Source organism: Homalodisca vitripennis, chromosome 1 (genome assembly GCF_021130785.1).
Source record: "Homalodisca vitripennis isolate AUS2020 chromosome 1, UT_GWSS_2.1, whole genome shotgun sequence".
NCBI lineage: Eukaryota > Metazoa > Arthropoda > Insecta > Hemiptera > Cicadellidae > Homalodisca > Homalodisca vitripennis.
Window position 1 is genome coordinate 21615112 of NC_060207.1, and position 20208 is coordinate 21635319.

Genomic DNA, 20208 nt, shown 5'->3' on the forward strand with positions numbered 1-20208 from the left:
CCCGGGTTATGGCAGCACAGGGGCATCTGCTGGCCCGGGTTTTTTCTGGCACTTGGTTACTACTTTGCATTATAGTTATTTTTTGCATCTGCATAATCATATACTCGTAAGTTTTATTTTTATGTTTATTTATTTCATATTATTGATATTTCTAAATTCAAATATACATATTTAAATTTATATATATATATATATATATATATATATATATATATATTTTGATTCCAAGTGTAAGTTTATTTTTTATAAATCAATAAGACTAGGATAAACAAACTAGGAAAAAATCTAGGTTTGTAGATTCCTTACTTATTCCAGAATCAGCATTTATTCCAGATTTTGAGCTGTCAAATGGAAATATGTGCGGAATAAAGTTGGTATCATTCACCCAGGGATAGGTAATTGGAGGTAGCTTTCTACGTTTGGGGTTAGGCCTACATTCAGTTCCTTCATTACCAGTAAAGTCATTTCTGGGATTATAATTTTGAACTACCTCGTTTATTACCAAGTCAACACTATCCAAAGTAGGCTTATTTGGACGATTATTAGAATAAACAGTATCACCTGATGGTCCTGGTACTGGTTTATCGAGATAACCTAAATCGTGGTTGAAGTCTGCATCACGAACTAGTTCACTAAAAATAAAATCACCACTTCTTACACGACTGAAAATATCCACATCACTTTCGTCGTCACTATCAGATAGTTCACTAAACTCACTGCCCAATAATTCATTAATATCTTGATCAAACAACTCATGCTTACGCGAAGCCATAATTATTGTGTACAAACAACAGCAACCGGCTGAAACGCCTCGACGTTTAGAGTAAAAACAGGCTGCCAAGTATCGTAGCGCGAAACAAAATATACCTCACGAGAAAGCCAGTGTTCTCCCGAGTAACCCGGTATATTGAACGTCATTTAATTTAGCGAATTGAGTTGAAGAAAACGCAAAAAATAAAACGCTCTGCGCGCGGCCGCAACAGTACGGCAACGGGCCACGACTGCACACTTGCCTCAGTCGCAACTGTGCGGCTACGGGATCCAACAGGTTAATCCTCTAGCTGCTCATATAAGTAACTTCTTTACTAGCAAGCAAACCTATTTTTGTAAGTTTTTGAGGTGTTTTTAATTAATAAATTACCATACATACCATCATGTAGGGGTACAGTCCGAATATATTTTTTGTCTAAATATGCAGTACTAGAATAATTAGCGATAATAAATCATTATCTTTGGTTAATCTGCAAAAGCTAGTGATTTCGTAGGAATTTGTACAAAAATATTTAAATATAGATTTCTCATGTTTGAAAACAAAGTGTTTTTGAAAAAATAAATATTATAGAAATTCTAAAAGATCCAGAATTTATAACTTGATAAAAATATAATACACTGTGGAAAAATATATAAGATATTATACAGGTGTACAAAAGAATTATCAAAGTTGCCAAAAAGCTACAAGATAGATGACCTGTTTCAAACTGTGTATACTTAACTTCACCAGCCAGTTAGTGAACTGGACGTTAGTGCTTCTAATAAGTATCTTGCCAAATGGTTGCACAGAGAAACTCTTGTTACCTGTGGTAGTGCTAATCTCTGAACTTTACTGACTTGGTAAGCAGTTAAAATATATACATATACACAACCTGCTTCAGGTCCGAAAGAGTGTTTCTTCGAGCCATTTCTCACCAATATGACATAGTGTTCATTGCTTTTAAAATCGAAATGTCTATAGATACCCAACTGAGGTGTACTGAATTATGGCTATCTAGAATGGATACTCTTCAAACATTCCCATACCAGCCTTGAAGTAAATTTTTACAAGTTAACGAAAATATATAGGTCTGCTTAGATCAGATAGAATCACAATCCATTGATCCAATTCTTTGTTAATCTTCCACTGGTTTAGACTAAAATTGAATGGATTTCAGCCTAACAGTGATCTCCCACCTTTTGCCTACAGCTGTTCTGAAAGATACACTATATATCCCATAACTAGGTGTACCTTCCATCAAGGAACCATTTGTTTACCAGACCAGATTATCTTTGTCAAGGTATTCCTTTTTTCCTTCTCCAATCCTTCCAGACAAAACCACTATACACTATTTACAAATTTATGTTCCATATTACTTCATACCTATTCCTGTAAAGTAAAACAGTTTTTATTTGTTGAAACTAAAACAACAAGATATGAGTCACTGGTGGATTTAGTATGCGCATTGCTGTAGCTTGGCAACCGATTTTTATACTTGTAAAGTAATATATAAATGTAAGACAACATTTTGTAATGATAATTCAGTCGAGTATTTATATACTAACATAAGAGTTTACATATTTAGAAATAATTCACACTTCATAGCTTTCCAAATTTGAGAGAGATAAGCAATTAGAATAAGAAGATTGATACAGTTCAAAATGTCTTTATTCCTAAATTTAATTTTATTGGTGGTAGAAATATCGTTTTTAGTTATTTTTACTATGAACACTTTTGGTTTTAATTTCAAATTCCCAATAAAAAATACATTCCGTTTAAACTACCCCAACATTGATCATTGATATTAGAATCGTTATTTGAGTAGATAAAATCACCACCTTAAAAATCAACTGTTACAAAAATTTTACTCATAAAGTTAGAGGTTTGCCCGTCAATGACTTTAATGACAGCGTTGTGATGCAGAAAACAAAACATGAAGAAATACAAATATGGTACAATAGGTATTGAAAGAAATGCACTAATATAATTACTAAAAAGAGCTGTGGTTTTTAACATTTTTCTTTGTCAATGCACCAAGTGCAATGCACCAAATCATAGCTTATTGTAATAGAAAAACTGTTATTGCTACAAAAATAATGTTTTTAAATTGGGCAAAAGGTCAACGGCAACTAAATACTTTTACTGTTTCAGCCCTTTTAAGAAATACTACACTAAAAAGTTGTTGTTACATATATTTTTCATATAAATAAAAAGGTTTATGCCCGAGCCTAAAGTAGTGAGTGGTATAGTAAATTGTTGTTTGTTGAAAGTGTTAACAGAATTAATTGAATAATTAAATTAAAGATTTGTAAGAATTGGAAACTGATCATTGAACATACGAGAACATGGTTGGGGAATAGTCTCACTTTTTTCTATGAAGAAGTGTCACTCTTATTCAGCATATACTGGAAGATTTACGCCTGAATTACCAATGACAAAACGTAACGTGGATGAGGAAAAACACGAAAAGATGTGTATATATTTATATTTAACACAGTGCAGTTTAGAAAATGAAAACTTATACTTACAATACCACAGACCATAGAAGTAATTCTGAAAATTAATTTTATTGTTCCAGCAATTCATCAGGTTTTCTTTTAACTCACTTGTTTGTTTCCAAGCAGTTTTTTTTTTTTTTTTTTTTTTTTTTTTTTTTTTTTTTTTTTTATCACTTAATAATATCCTAACACAAGTAAGTGTTCAAATGTCTCCCAAAATGTTTCTTGGGAATGTTCGCAAAGAATAGAACATTCTTAAATTTTTGTTTGCATGTTTATGGCTGTAACAAAACAATGGATCTGGGAATCAAATATGACACTTGCAAAACTATTATTATTGTATAATTTAAGGAAGTTAGTTTTAAAATTTTAATTTACGAAAATGACATTTTAAATAATTTTTCTTAAGAAAATTTAATTTTATACATAAAAAATGTCATTTACCTTAATTGTCTTTCATAAACCTTACAAACTAAAAAGTTTATATACATTACTCGTACTTATCTTCTCTCTTAAAAAACCTTTCTAGTATTTTCAAGTTTAAAAAAACAACTCACTTATTAAATAATTATTAGTTTGTTGACAGATCCATAAATTCGAGACGTCAGAACCAGAGGGTTCCATCTGCAATTTTTTTGATTTTTTCATTTTATTGTATTAATGTGTACATTAAGCCTTTTTGTACTAATATATAACACAATCTTTGTGTAATTATGAACAGTTAATATTTTACAAGCAGGGAAATTTAGTTCCATCTGCATAAGTTGGCAAACTTGAGAACCAGACAGTTCTATCTGCATCAGCTGGGAATAGTATTGTTTCACTGCTGGTAAGGTTATGTTGTCGTGTTAATGTGTTAAAAGTAATTTCATTGTGTGTTTGTAAACATATTAAAATGGATGGTGATATCATAAATAAATGGATTGATGACAGTTTAAATGATAGTTTGTCAATAGAAAACATCAATAGTGATGATGAATATATACCTTCACCTGACGACAGTAACAGCGAAGAGGATTGTATTCTTTCACCAAACCTTTTTCTTAACCTTTTACAAAAGAAAGTTGAACGTATACAACTTAACTGCACATTGCTCAAAAGACAAAAAAGGCTATTGCGCATTTTGGCATGAAGCGCTTTGTGGTCGTTCTGGGAATGATATTGCCAGTGCAGTGGTAAAAATAATGGAAAAAATAAGTTCAGCGTTTCCAGATGTTAAAGATTATATTTTGTGGAGTGACAGTTGTGTTCCCCAAAACAGAAACTCTGTCATTTCATATGCCATTTCTTTATTTATGGCAAAAAATAAACACATTGAACGAGTAACAATGAAATATTCTACTCCAGGCCATTCATGCATACAGGAAGTAGATAATGTGCATTCCAACATTGAAAAGGCACTCAAAGTAACTGAGGTTTGGTCCCCTGTTTCTCTTTTAAGAGTAATCATCGCATCTAATAAAAAGTCACCTTATTCAGTAATCCAAATGTTGACAAATGACTTCTTCGACTTCCAAGCACAAAGCAAGAACCTTGCGTATCAAGATTGCCCTTATACTAAAGTGTGCCAACTTCAATTTTGCCAATCTAATTTACTATCAGTAAAGTTTAAAACCAGCCATGATCCTTTGGAACCTTGGAACTGCATTAACTTGGTGAAAAAAAATAAGTCGAACAGATCTACAGGACGAGCAACAACTACTCTGCCGAGAATTCTCTGGGGAGCAAACGTAGTGCGAGACAGGAAGAAATTACCTTCAGACAAGATTAAAGACATAAAATCTATGATGAAATGGATGCCTACAGTTGATGTAGACTATTTAAATACAGTTTTGAATTAAGGACCTTTTGGACTTTAAATATTGATTTGTACTCAGGGACAAAAGGTTCCATCTGCACGTTTTGTTTTGTTTAAAAATGCCTAAAAAATTGTATTTTACTAATATTTCAATAAACTGGGGTTTTTGTAAACACTAACAAACTGTTGATTATTTATAACCTAGAATTTCTTTCAGTACAATATAAAGTTGCCCTGCAGAAGGTCTTAAACTTTAAAACGCTCTACTGTAAAATTTGTTAAAATGCAGATAGAACCCTCTGGTTCTGACGTCTCGAATTGTTATAAAACGATTAAAACATTTATTTAAAGAAAGTGATGTTTATTAGTATCTCAGACCATTATTGGATGCAATTGATCAACATATATTAATATTTATACAGAAACAAGTCCCAGCACTTGTTAGTGTCATATATTTAAATGTCATTTTAGGATTTAGTTAAATCTTCTGCCTCGATATAAAATTAATAGTGTATATTGAATGGTTTAGGAGCCACCATTAGACTTTGAGCCTCCTGCTAAGATTCCACGGGTGTCTCGTAACCGACCCACCATGTCGCCGGGCACGCCCGTGTACCAGGCAGCAATGTCAGGACTGAAGCAGGGACCGGGTCATCCTCTCTTACCCAAGCTCGTACCAGCCCCGACCCCTCCAGGTCTCATCCGAGGACGTGGTCGGCCGCAGATGATCAACAGGTATTTGGGCGACATGCGCTCACCAGCCCTTGCTGCTCAGCAGAAGGCTATGGCTGCTCAAATGCGACCAGGTGAGATTTTATACTGCAGCAATATTGCATAATTAATTTATCCATAGGGTTTTTTATATAAAGCATTATTGGTTGCAAAGTAATCATTCAGAATTATTGCATTTAATTTGGAAACATTTCTTAGTTTTGTTGAATTCTTTGTATTACCCTATTCATTCATGAGGTGATTTTGAAATAAAATAATTATGCAATAGGAGTTTGCTGCTTGCTTAATAGATATACTGTAATGTAGGCTGTAAGAAATTTTTAATCTTTTCTTTTACCATATTTAGTGAATTTTTATGAATTTTGAAGAATAATATCTGGGACAATAATATATTGTCTTTTCTCTTTTTGTGTGTCTTCTTGGTAAGATACTGGTTGTACCAAGATGGAATGTTAATTTGACTTTAGACTAATTCTCAAAAACTAGATACTTAACCCTAGAATTGGCATGTGTAACACCCTATAGTGGTTTAGTATTTTAGGTCTACTGGTAGTAATTATTTGGAATAATTGTACCTTTACTAATGCTGTAAATGCAACATATTATATATAATTTTTCTTCAAAACGTCTTCCAAACAACAGAACAAATGGAATAATGAGATATCGGCATTATTCAACAGATTTAAGGAAGTGTAACTAATTCGATACTACCCTTTTATTGAGTTGATAAAATTTCAATCTTGAAACACTTTTATGAACTAATTTGACTCCTATTTTATTAATTTAATACAGTTTAACATTTGAAACACTTTTGAAGATTTATTGTAATAGCAGCATATGTTACATAACATTTAGTGTTATTTTCTTTATATCCAACTTGACAGTAATAATTTTATAAAAATTCCGTAGTATGTTGTTGGTATTAACTGTTTATTGGCATGGAGTTATACTGGTTTTTTATTGAAAAACTTTAATTCTCATTTCCAAACTGTAATAGTCTAAAAATTGTAAATGACATTGTTAAATATATATCACAGAGAACATGATGTACATAAATTATTAGACCATAAAGAACATCAACTTTTGTTTTGCAAACTTTATGAATGATATCATGTGAAAAGTAGTTATTTGTATGATTAATTGTGTATTTTATGAAACATTCTGATACCTGAGTGTTTTTGTAGACCATATTAACGTATCATGTCAACTATCACATACATTTTTGTATTTCTTATGTACTAGATCAGTTCATGTTCCTAGAAAGATGTGTGCAATTTCTACTACTACAACAACCAAGTAACAAGTATGTGTTTATTTGAAGGAATGATTTACCGGCCATCTGGATCTAATGCTCAGCCGCAGGTGTTGCTGCCTGCGTCGTACCAGCTTGCAGGCACTCAGCTGTATCAGGTATGTACATCAAATCGTCGCTACAAGTTGATTTTACACAGAACCACTTTTAAAATGTTCAAGCTAACGTCATATAAGTTTTATTTAAACAAATTTAGAATCTAATATTTTAACTAGTTAAAATATTTATTTTTAAACTCATATTGGTATATGACAACTCATCAAAAATTAATTAATCTAGTTGTACTTAAATTCTAGAAAACACCTTTCTAAACAAAATTAAAAAATGTTATTGGGCATTTATATTGCCATATACTTGTTTCCAGTAAATTCATCTTAGTATGAAATTTATAGCATGCAAGTAAAAGATGAAAATGGTTGCATGTGCTTCTTTTCAGTCTTATTAATAAAGTGAAAGCAAATATATATTCATTATTACTATTGTACAATCAAATTGTACATGCTGCCTGAATAATGCAGAATAAAGGGTTTACTGTAAGCTTAACCTGCTTTCCCTGACTGGCCCAGAAGGATCTCATCTTACTATGAGAGTATCAAAATATATAAGCAGTACTTGTTAAAAATATAATTTTAAGTTTTTGTAAACAAACATACTACTTTTTACATACATAATATATATATACAAAATAAAAAAAATTACATAATTGATAAAATGTACATTTGAAATAATTTACACATAATGGTCTAATAAAGCCATGGATTTTTAAAAAAAAGGGAGCACTATAAAAAGTGTTGCAATGATTCTTAAGTTTTTTCAAATTATAACAAAATAAACAGAAAGAATACAAAACTGTACTCATAGTTTATTTTCAATTGTATACGAGGTATGGCTATTAAATAACGGGACTGACGCTGCAGTGGAACGAGTGCGCATGCGCCAACCAACAATGACCAACAGCTGTGTAGTTTGAGACTTCCTCTTCAGAATGCAGTTAGTCTCGTTTCTGTAAACGACATCGTTGTCATAACCTTCATTTATGCAAGTGTTGTTATTTTGTTTTGCCGGAAAAATGGTTAGCGTAATAATAGAGCAACGAATTGTTATTAAATTTCACGTTAAACTTGGAAAAACTGCTACCGAAACCTATAATTTACTAAAAGAAGTGTATGTCAGTGAATGTTTATCGCGGACTCGTGTTTTTGAATGGTTTAAGCGTTTTCAAGATGGTCGACAAGACGTGGAAGATGATTCGCGGCCAGGTCGTCCTTCAACATCAAAAACATGTCGAAAAAGTTGCTAATTTGATTCGGTCTGACCGACGATTAAGCATTCGTGCAGTTGCTGAATCTGTAGGCATTGATAAAGAATGTTTACGACAAATTTTATATGACAATTTGAAAAGTGTGTGCAAAAATGGTACTGTACCAAAAATTCTTAAGATTGATCAACAAGCAGCTCGTAAAAATGTTTGTACTGACACTTTGAATGCCATTGAAAATGACCCAAATTTATTGGAAAGAATAATAACATGTGATGAATCGTGGTTTTTTACTTATGATCCAGAAACGAAGCGCCAATCCATGCATTGGAAGACCTCAACTTCACCGAGAGCCAAAAAAGCAAGAATGAGCAAGTCAAAATTTAAAGCAGTGATGATTGTTTTTTTCGACATTCGTGGGATTGTGTACCTTCACTGGGTTCCTGAAGGTCAAACAATTAATCAACATTACCATCTTGAGGTACTTAATAAACTACGTGAAAGAGTAAGAAAAAAACGACCCGAAATGTGGAAGGACAAATCATGGATTTTGCACCAAGACAATGCGCCAGCTCATTCCGCGTTATCTGTCAAGCTAGACCAAGTACAGCATCCCAGTGTTAGAACATCCACCTTGCTCGCCAGACCTAGCACCATGCGACTTTTATCTTTTCCCTAAGGTGAAATCTGCATTGAAAGGTACGAGATTTGAATCCGTAGAAGCTGTTCAAGAAAAAGTGGCAAGACTCCTGAAAGAGTTGACAGAAGATAACTTTCAGCATTGTTTCCAACAATGGAAAATTCACATGGAGCGTTGCAGAGATAGAGAAGGGGTGTATATTGAAGGTGATAATAAGTAATTATGTTTAAAATGAAAATAAATTTTTTTATAATATCAGTCCTGTTATTTAATAGCCATACCTCGTATGTGAAAATGATGGGGAAATTATGAGGAATTCTTGAAATTTTGTTTGTGACTTGGTTTTATATTTAGCAGTAACCATTGTACTTCCGCCAGAATGCATTAGAATCCTCTTAGCTAGGTTTAGTGTTAAAAAATTTTCTTCCTGTTTGTCAGTAAATTGGAAAACACTTCATCATGTTAAATAATGTTCACAAAGAGGAAAATCAGAAATGCTTCTTTTATTGTTTGTCCAATTTGATCTCGTATCAAGACCTGATTTTTATCTTAATAGTCGTGTTTCAGTATATGATATTATGTATTTGTTGAATTTCAAATTTGGTGGGTCTCCATGGTTAACCCACAATATAGTTCGTACTTTTCCAGATAGTCAGGAGTTTGTAAAAAGGCTGAATCATTCATGTTTATTATAATGTGTTCCTGTGGAAAATTAATTGTTTATGGAAGCAAAATTAATTTTTATAATGAGAGCAAAAAGTGAATTAGATGAAACATAGTTTCAGTGAAAAGGCTAAATGTAGGGAGGGCAATGTTGAACTACAAATAAATTATGTGTACAACAAATGTGTGTTTACCTGGAGGAGGTAACTTCTTCTATCTCTGTTCTGGATTGTTAACTTGAAAATACCAATCGGGATATTGAAGAATTTTAGGATTTTAAAATTTGTAACATTAATATCTAATTGAAGAATTATAGATGTGATCATTTAACAAGTCAATATTATTTGAATGCCATTAGACTGAAATTCGTTCCCCAATTTTGTACTTGGAATGTTAAAAAACCAGTTTCCTAGTAATAATTCCAAGAATATACAGGAAAGCTAATGTGTTTTCGGTTTGTTCTAAAGGATCAAATGTCCCTTTATCAGCAAATGGTAAGCACTTGATTCCACTTTATACTGATGTTGCATAATAGTTTTATCTATCGCATGTCAGCTCAGCAGTGCATCCTATAATGCTAATTATCTTGTATATTTAATATATCCAAGAAAGTTCAGTGTCTGGCTTCTTTACTTTAACTTAAGCATGAAGTTTTGTCTATTAAAAAAAGACAATTTGAATGAGGTCGCTTCTTATGTTGGTTAGGTATATATATTTACCTTGTTAATTGTTGTAAAGACATAACAGTTTTACAGTTTTACTACAGTTGCTGTGAGTGGAGTTAATTTTCCTCTTGTTATAGTGTATCACAGTGCATGCTGTTTTTACTTCTGTTAAATGTTCAAATATCTGTTTATTTTACTTAATGTAAGACATTGGATGTTGTATGTTAAATAATAAAATGTTAATCACTATAAACAGTGAAATATTTATTGGAAAGAGATCAAAGATGTATGGTGCTGAATAACTGGCAGAACACTGCAACACTTGTCTACAACTTTTTTTTGTAGTCTCAACGTACTCAGCATCATGTTAGTCAATATTTTTGTTTCTGCACTAAGGATGAAAATACAAGAATTTAAGTACAAAATAAGTTTTATAATTTTTCAAAATATTCTCTATGATGATACGCTAGTGTGTGCGTGTGCATGCGTTGGAACCAATTTTTAAAGATCTTTTCTCTCTCCGATTCAAATAGTTCTGATTTTAAAATTAACATGACAGATAGAAATAGGGTGTATATATTAAGAATTATCAAGTTTTAGTAAACATGTGTTGCTTTCTGGAACTAAATCTCGAATTTATATCTCCAATATTTGGATGAAAATTGCAATCAAGAATTTACAGTTTAAATAGATACAGTAGTGATCAAAACTTAGTTGATACAGCAACAATTTCTTTGTTTAAAGTTTGTGTTTGATGGTAGAAGGTTTGTGAAGGTGAGAGGATTTATCTGGAAATTTGACATTTTTAGTGATAAAATAATCAAACACTATGTTTTAAGAGATAAATTCTCTTATTATTATTTTTTCTGATTGCTACAAATAATAAAATAAGAATACTTATTGTTTTTCGAGTTTTTTCAGTAGAACTGCTTTTCAGTACAACTCACACCAAGTAATTAATAACAATGAACTACAATCAGTCCTAAAATATTTAATTTAAATGAGTAAAACTACATTAACAAGGAGTAACTGTCACTTAACTTTTAAAAATAATTCTAAACTTAATGCCACAAACAATCATTTAACTGCGATGGTTTAAGATATTTCTTGTCCCCTTCTAAATTGTACAATTTAAAGCCAAAATAAGAGATATTCCTCTTGCCGAATCCCAGCCATACTCTGGGCAACTGAAGCTGCTTGTCTGCTTGTCCTGACTGATGCTTCACATGGAGTCTTCCTCGCGGTATGTGAGCTTCTCACAGTCTCGTGTCAGTACACTGGGGCTCCCCAAGTGTTACTTACATGTAAATCACACAGTTTGTGAATACCATGCACATTGTTTCCATTGGAAACATATTAGCAGTAATTCAATAGGAAGACACAAGATTATTCCTCAAGTTGAACTCAAAGCAAATGGTAGTATTTTGTATTCTGTGGATTATTGATGCATCCTCAATCAATATGTTTCTATAGGCTGAGCAACAAAAGTAAAATACTGATACCATCATTGTCTGCATCAGCTGCAGCCTAGCTATACTTCTTTTGTACAAAACTAAAACAAAAAGCCTGTTTCATTCAAGGAGAGCCAGCTGTTGGTGACGGCTTTTTGTCTGATATAGAATTGAAGAACTCTTATCACATTACTCTTGTACTCCGATTTGTCGTGTTGACATGCCTTAGATTTGATTTGATATTCTTATAAATAATTTACTGTATTTGAACAGTTTACTCTACATACCAAGGAGTAATATTGTGATGCAGTGTTTCATTTGCTGAACACACTTATAAGAAGGCTTAGATTGTGTTCCTAAACTAAGTTTCTGCCTTTGAAATATTGTAACTTTTTTTATCTTAAAAATTGAATGTTGACGTGGTGTTTGACAGTTATAAGCATATAAAATAAACACTCTGATATTATGATATAGGCGACCATTCTTCACATTATCTGCGGTTCAGTTTCATCCATGTTTATTAGCTTGTCATCCATCTTCAGTGTAATCAAGGACAGCAATCTTAGCCTGGAGTAATCTTAAGATTTCTGGATACCCTGTTTTTTCAATTTGATGGAACTCTAAAAATAAGTTGAGGTGAAAGAACATCTTTAGCAGTCCAGGCTATACTCTTGATTGTCGGTTGAGCTGTGTTACGAGTAACTGTAACAATGATGTTTGTACAGGTGAGCAACCACAGTCGCGGACTGGGCTCAGCTCCATCTCTCGTTCTACCTGCACAGGTACACATGCAACTGAACAGTTTGCTTGTACTAACATAACCAGTGCTCTAACATACAGCTCTAATATTAAACCTTATAGTACACATCTGACAGTGTAAATACTAATTAATATAGGTGCCTGGGCAACCTAACGTTACAAGCTAATAACGTTTTCTTAGCGAACGATAGTCACAGACTGGGTTCAGCTCCATCTCCCGTTCTACCTGCACAGGTACACATGCAACTGAATAGTTTGCTTGTACAGTGGAGTTCCGCTAATCCAAACAAGTTTAATCCGAACATCCGGTTAATTCGAACAGGTTCAGGAGGAAATTCTTGTAATTATTTATAACGATAATACACAGTTATTACACTTAACTACCTAAAAACTGAAGATGGGTGCACCATTTAGTACAAAATGATGTTTTGGGATTATGTTAATATATAAATGTTGTTATTAATAATTTTTTGTGTTGTTTGACTTAAAGTTTAGTAACTTGTTGGACTCATTTATTGCATTGTTTCAGGCTTGGTTTGAATTTATTATTTTTTATTATATAAAGCTATCAAAGTGAAAGTATGGAGAGTATCAGGACAGATAGTTCAAAACTCCAATCAGATGAATTTACTAGTACAAACTTTTAAAATAACTATAATATAGTCCATATTGAAGTTTGTACCTTTACCAATGTTTACAATGATTTGTTGAGAGATCATTAATTTAGAGAAAATATATAAAAATAATAAATATTTCCAGTTATAAGTAATTCAGGATATCATTCCTGATAATTCTGTGCAACAACTCACATTCATTCAGTTTTAAAAGTAATTACATAACAAATGAGAGACCAGAGTTACATGGGGTACCATATGTAGCATATCTATTATTTTCATAAACTAATATTAATAAACATTTGTTTCATAGTTATATTTATTCACTCCATGTGGTTCATCAATTTACATACTCCCTGTAGTGGCGAGGAACACTGTGATCGACGATATATTACTAATGGGAAAGGTCAGGTGATGATTTAAATTTGTTATAGCACATTCTTGTGCATTTTCTTGACTTATTCAATCTTCTTATTTTCATTGATGCTACTTGTTATCTTAAAGATTATCAATAAAGAATCTCTGACACCAGCACTGAAATTATGTTTGATCAGTTATAAACCTTTGAGAAGACCCAAGTGCGCGAAAATGTAATACGTAAAATAGCTAGATACCACCACCATACAGAACTAGGATTTCTTCAGCACCACTGCCAGTTAACTGAATGAGTTTAAAGACTCTGCTAGATTTCACTAAAAACACTGTTAGTTCTCATTAGTAGCCAACAACAATTTCAATGCTTCCTCATATGGCACCAGACTATTTCTGTGCATACTCATTTGATTATCAAATACCACACTTTTCAAAGGATTAATAGTGTTTCCAATGGCACAGATTGTTGTAGCTAAGTATTATCATGTTAGTGTTCTCGTACAATGCTTGAAGTATTTTAACACTTCAAAATTGTATGGTTACCTGAGTTATAGTCTTTCTGTCTTATACTCTCAGGCTTCTGTCTGTATTTTTTAATTTGCGAGGTTTTATTCATTATTTTTAATAGCACTTGTTGTATAAATATAATAAAATTATTGCTTACAGCCCTAAATTCCATTGTTCGTGAAGAAACAGGAAAATAAAATTGTTGTGAGAACTGTTTTAGAGTGAAAGATTTTTGTTTGTGTTTTAGAATGCGGCTGCAGTGGCCAGCAAGGCAGCAGCAGCGGCGGCGGCGGCGTCAGTGCCTGCAGTGGGAGCGACGACAGCCAAGCTGTTACAGCAGCCCAGCATCTCCATTACTCCTCTGCCTCGCCAGGCACCCCCACCTCCAGCCCCCTCACATCCATCTCCCCCTACCAACAAACCTGGCCGCCCTGCTGGTGGGAGCAAGGCCACCTTCGTCATCTGTGAGATCTGCGACGGCTACATCAAGGTACCTATCATTTTTACCTAGGCATTTCAACATTGAAGTTCCAAAGGGCATTGAAAGTCCAGTTTGAAATCGAGGAACACATACATCAGTGTACAATAATTGTTTTGAAATCGGTAGAATTGATCATACAATGTTACAATGATTAAAAAGTGTTGAGGTTTGTAACATTCTTAAACACTATGAGAGCCCCAACCACTCAGTCACCCTTCTCAGTTGATTGATAAATTCTGTTACCACAATATATCGGTCATTGATGTGATGGTCCTGTTCTACATAGTTGATCAGTCACCCTTCTCAGTTGATTGATAAATTCTGTTACCACAATATATCGGTCATTGATGTGATGGTCCTGTTCTACATAGTTGATCAGTCACCCTTCTCAGTTGATTGATCAATTCTGTTACCACAATATATCGGTCATTGATGTGATGGTCCTGTTCTACATAGTTGATCAGTCACCCTTCTCAGTTGATTGATCAATTCTGTTACCACAATATATCGGTCATTGATGTGATGGTCCTGTTCTACATAGTTGATCAGTCACCCTTCTCAGTTGATTGATCAATTCTGTTACCACAATATATCGGTCATTGATGTGATGGTCCTGTTCTACATAGTTGATCAGTCACCCTTCTCAGTTGATTGATCAATTCTGTTACCACAATATATCGGTCATTGATGTGATGGTCCTGTTCTACATAGTTGATCAGTCACCCTTCTCAGTTGATTGATCAATTCTGTTACCACAATATATCGGTCATTGATGTGATGGTCCTGGACTTAAATTGGGTTGTCAGGTGAATGCTACGAGTAGGTTTTGTAGAACCTAATCTAGGTTCAATTGCCAGGTATAAACCAGCTGGGGTTGAGTACTTAGTACTACTTAGTAATCAAAATTATTTTGCAATAAAGGTGGTTAACTAAAATTATTCAAACTTTATAAATTCGATAAGTATAATAATTAAATATTATAGTACTAAAATACAATTTAGAATCCAAACAAATTGAAAGTTCAGGTAGATGGTAACAAATAAGGTGATTGGGCCGGAGCTTGATTGGCAATCTCTGGTTATATGTGTTGGATTTTCTGTGCTGACCTACAAGAACATCCATTGAGTGCAATCTCTCTAGACCTCCCCATGTTTGTAAAAAAAATAACCTGTGAATAATATCCTGGACTTGCACATTTGTCAAGGTGCAGGGAGGTATGCCACCAGCTACCAAACCAGCTTTTGGTGGCAACTAGAGCACTGTTCAGTGGCATAGGATCAGCATTCATAGATTACGGTCTAGTCTTCAGGTTTAAGTGACATATTCCAAAAATTAAAATGGTTAACATTAATTAAAGGAAGAATCAGATAATTCAGTAATGACGTTGATTTTAATTAGCTAGTTATTTCTTTGTTGACAGACTGTGAATACTTTCATAACCTGTACTTTACAGTTCCTACTTTGTTGTAATAATTAATTATTTAATTCCGAAAATCTAATCAAACAACATTTTTTACTTTGTGAACACTAATAATGAAAAATATAGAATTATGTTTTATTACTTTCTGGTAAAAGTTTATTATCTTATTTTTGAGCCTGATTTTTCTCTAACAAAAGTAAAATTTAAACATTAAATAATAACTGGTCATAGCTTTTCAAATTACACAATTTGATGATTACATTTGATTTGATTCCACAGGTTGATTTCGTTAAACGTAGATTAAATACAGCATTCTCCAACTAGTTTTCATTTCTGGTGGTAGTCACTGAGTAGTTTTGTGTTATAGGATCTGGAACAGCTGCGGAACCACATGCAGTGGATACACAAGGTGAAGATCCATCCCAAGATGATCTACAACCGGCCACCACTCAATTGTCAGAAGTGCCAGTTCCGTTTCTTCACAGACCAGGGCCTTGAGCGCCATCTGCTGGGCAGCCATGGCTTGGTCACCAGTAGCATGCAGGAGGCCGCCAACAAGGGCAAGGATGGTGGCCGTTGTCCTGTCTGTGGCAGGGTACGTGCCATATTTGCTATCTTAAGGATACCATGAGATGTATTACGATGGTCATTTATTCTTTCTTTTTATTCATTGCAATTATTAGATAGATTTCATAAAAATGTGCCCACTACAATCACCCTTGTGATGAAATTTCTGGGAGATAATTTTCATTTTCCATTATACTAGTTTTGGTCGAGGTTGATATGAGGGGCACCCAAAACTATGGAGGTTAAAATTATGAAACAATAGTTATTTCTTATATTATGTTTTTCCAGTTACATTTACATTTCATTTTTTTCATTTACATTTACATTTCATACTGACCATCAGGCACTTTAAAAATAATAGTTGTATCATAATAAAACAACTGGATAAAGAGACAAAATCACCATTTTAAGGTTCTGTATAGGTTAGCTGACGCTGATTTAACATATATTTACATATCTAAGAATTGGTGTATAAAGCTAAGAAATATTTCTGAAAAATGTAATTTCATATTTTTAACTCTTTTGATACCATCCTATTTTGGAGTTCACAAAACTAGAGCTGCTAGTTCCTAAGAAAAATAAATGTTTTTCTTAGGAGCAATATCTTATTGATTTCAAGAGAAACTAAGTTGTGTACTTATGCAATGTAAATTGGCTCTCGGATTATGGCTCAGGATTCACAATTATAAACAGTACGTACTTTCCAATATAAGTTGTCTTTGTTATTCAACATAAATGGTTCTATAGTATAGCTCATAATATGTAGACCCAAATAGTATGGACAAGGTATATGAAGAACATTGAGGTTGTGGCTGCTGAAGTAAACTTTTACCAGTGTTCTTTTTCAACTATTGTGCATTAGAACAAAACTAAAAAGGTTTAAAAATTCTAAGGTAAAATGTAACCACACATAGTTTCAATACCATGCCACAATAGGTATTTCAAGGCCTTTTGAACCACACATGGTTTTATACTAAAGTTACTTTTGATGTTTATTTTGATTAAATTGAATCTAATTTTCAGTGTACCTTACTCATCTAGTTATTACTAGATGCAATTATTCTAGTGACATGTAAATTTGGCCAATTGCAGGAAATAAACTGATTGATTTTTTATGTTACAGGTGTATCAATGGAAGCTTCTTAACCACGTAGCTCGTGACCACAATATGTCTCTCAAGCCAGCTCACCTCTCGTACAAGTGCACTGTCTGTACGGCTACCTTCGGCATGTACAAGCAGTTTGAGAACCATGTGTACTCAGCCCATAGTGTGGTTGCGAAGCGGGTCATGGACAAGAAACCCTCCACCAGTGCTCAGCCCTCTACTAGTTCTCAGGTTAATAAAGCAACTTGCTCATAGCATTATTACCAAGCGGATCATAGACAAGAATTGAATTCTCTTTTTTCAGTCTCGGTTGTATTGTTCTGTCTTTCCTTTAACTTGATAACATACATATGTTATAGAGACTCTTTTTATAGTAGACTCTTGCTAACACAACCTCCAATAACATGACTTTCTTTGATAACAAATGTATTTTTCTAACCTCTTTGAAATCGTCAAAACACTTAGGGTGAAAAATTTCTTTATAGTATGAAAGTTTGTTTATGAACCTCAATAGCTTGAATTTTTTTCCACTGTAGGTCAAAACATCAACTCTCTATAGAAAGTTTTTTTTTGCTTAACTGAACGTTTGTAGTAAAAGCTTAACCTCAGTAGTACGTCATTTCACATATTAAAACATTTATGGCATGAATTCTTCTTTCTAGTGAATATTTCTCACGGTGAGTGATACATGTCTTGAGGAAAACAACATCTTGGGCACAGGTTCAGACATAACCTCCCTTCCTCAGACACTGTAAATGAGTAATTACCGCATTCTATAGTATCAATTAATTGACTAATTAATTAACACGTCTGCTGTCACGTTCTTGTTGCCTTAGCTGTGCAGTGATTTATATCTGTTTTAGTTTATTTGCTGTTTTTTGTATTGTTGTGATATTTTTTGGAACAAAACATGTCTCTAAAACGTAAAATTATTCCACAAACTGTTGAGTTCAAACAAAAAGTGGCTAATAGCGTAGAAGAAGATCCTAAAGAAACTTATATTGCCAAATAATTCCATATCCAAATAAATAACACAGCGCTGTAAAAAAGTAGAGATGGGTTCAGTATAACTGGTGTAAGAATGAAGAAAAATGTATTTCAAGGTGTGAAAAGTGTATTATTAAATAGGGTAGGTAGTGGTGTGATAAAAACTTGCCAATCAGTGGCCCTATTGTACAAGAACAAACTCAGGTTGTTCCTACAACACTTAATCCAAAATGCACCTGCTATTGAAGGGTTTTAGATAAACCAGTGTGACCTCAATAGTTTGACTTTATGTCAATTCAGCCTTGATAGCACTAACCTCAACTAGAAGAGTTTTTCGCTAACAAGAAATTTCTAAATACTTTTGAGACTCTTGCTATCAAGGTTCTATCGTACTGCTGTGTAAGGTCTGGTTTCAGATTTCATACAATCCAAGTAAATTCTAGAACTCGTGCAATTGAGTGTAATTACATTAGCAATGGACGTAATTACATTTTGTTTTAGGGATTTAGCCTCGAAAAGTGTTTGATAAATATGTATATAATAATAAACCTTTTTAAACTTTTATTTTCATACAATGTACATTTCGAGTTCTGGGAATTCATCTTCAGGTATTGTGGTATTCAGGTATACCTGAAGATGAATTCCCAGAATTCGAAATGTACATTGTACGAAAATAAAAAAGTTTAAAACGTGTTAAAAAGGTTTATTATTATATACATACATTTTACTGTTCTTTTTTGTTCATTTCTTCACCCAGTGTGGTCTGATAATGATTTAATTTAGATTATAATTCTTTAAAGATATAAATGTTCCCTATCATAAGAATATTTGATTTTCAAGAATAGCTTAAGTAAGCTATGAAAACATTGTATAACATATATAAAACTGGTTGCTTTGAATAACACAAACATTTTGATTTTAGGGGGATATGCTAAAACCCTTAAAAATAAATGACGAGATTACGATCATACCTCAGCCAGCAAGGACCAAGACAAAACCAACTGGCTCTAATCGAAATCCACAGAAAAAGGTAAATTTGTTGTATTATCTCCTATAGTATTGTGTATTCTCTTAGGCAGATCAGTATTAGATTCAATTAGTTTTTTTACACTATGTATTTCTCTCGTTCATAATGATTATTACTATTAACATAACCATTTATTATCTATATTATGTAAAGAAATTCTAAAATTCAACAACTCACAGCCGTTCAGTTCATAATCTTAGAAATAGTAATTATTAGAGAGTCATTCAGTTCATAATCTTAGAAATAGTAATTATTAGAGAGTCATTTTTGCGACGACTCCAACTTGATCGTTTCAACAAAAAGTCATAATGAAATAGAAAAAAAAATCACCCAAATTCAACTTTAAAACATTCAAGAATATTTCCTAAGTAATATTGTATTTTTAAATGTAATTTTATTAGTGTTGAAACAAAACGGTATAGAATTACAATTGAATCAAACATTTTTATTAAAGTGTATCATCTCAGTCAATGTTCAATACAAAATATTTGGGATTACAAGTTGGTAATATTTTACATTGGGACATACATATACAAACTTTATCAAAGCAAATTTATTCTGGAATATATATATATGTATATATAAAGAATATCATACTTAT

General features: G+C 32.9%; 1 protein-coding gene across 6 annotated transcripts in view; it reads left to right on the top strand.

Moving 5' to 3' along the window:
* The window catches only part of LOC124358031 (MOG interacting and ectopic P-granules protein 1), a 50877-nt gene that overhangs the window by 24087 nt on the left and 6582 nt on the right, over positions 1-20208 (top strand). For 3 of the 6 annotated variants that reach the window (XM_046810308.1, XM_046810298.1, XM_046810317.1), the window contains exons 5-12: positions 5577-5853; positions 7101-7189; positions 10120-10146; positions 12494-12550; positions 14268-14510; positions 16289-16516; positions 17612-17824; positions 19503-19610. In XM_046810308.1, the coding sequence (XP_046666264.1) occupies positions 5577-5853; positions 7101-7189; positions 10120-10146; positions 12494-12550; positions 14268-14510; positions 16289-16516; positions 17612-17824; positions 19503-19610 (1242 nt within the window). The remainder of the gene's footprint in view (positions 1-5576; positions 5854-7100; positions 7190-10119; positions 10147-12493; positions 12551-14267; positions 14511-16288; positions 16517-17611; positions 17825-19502; positions 19611-20208) is intronic. The other 3 variants (XM_046810333.1, XM_046810325.1, XM_046810342.1) reach the window with 3 other exon arrangements.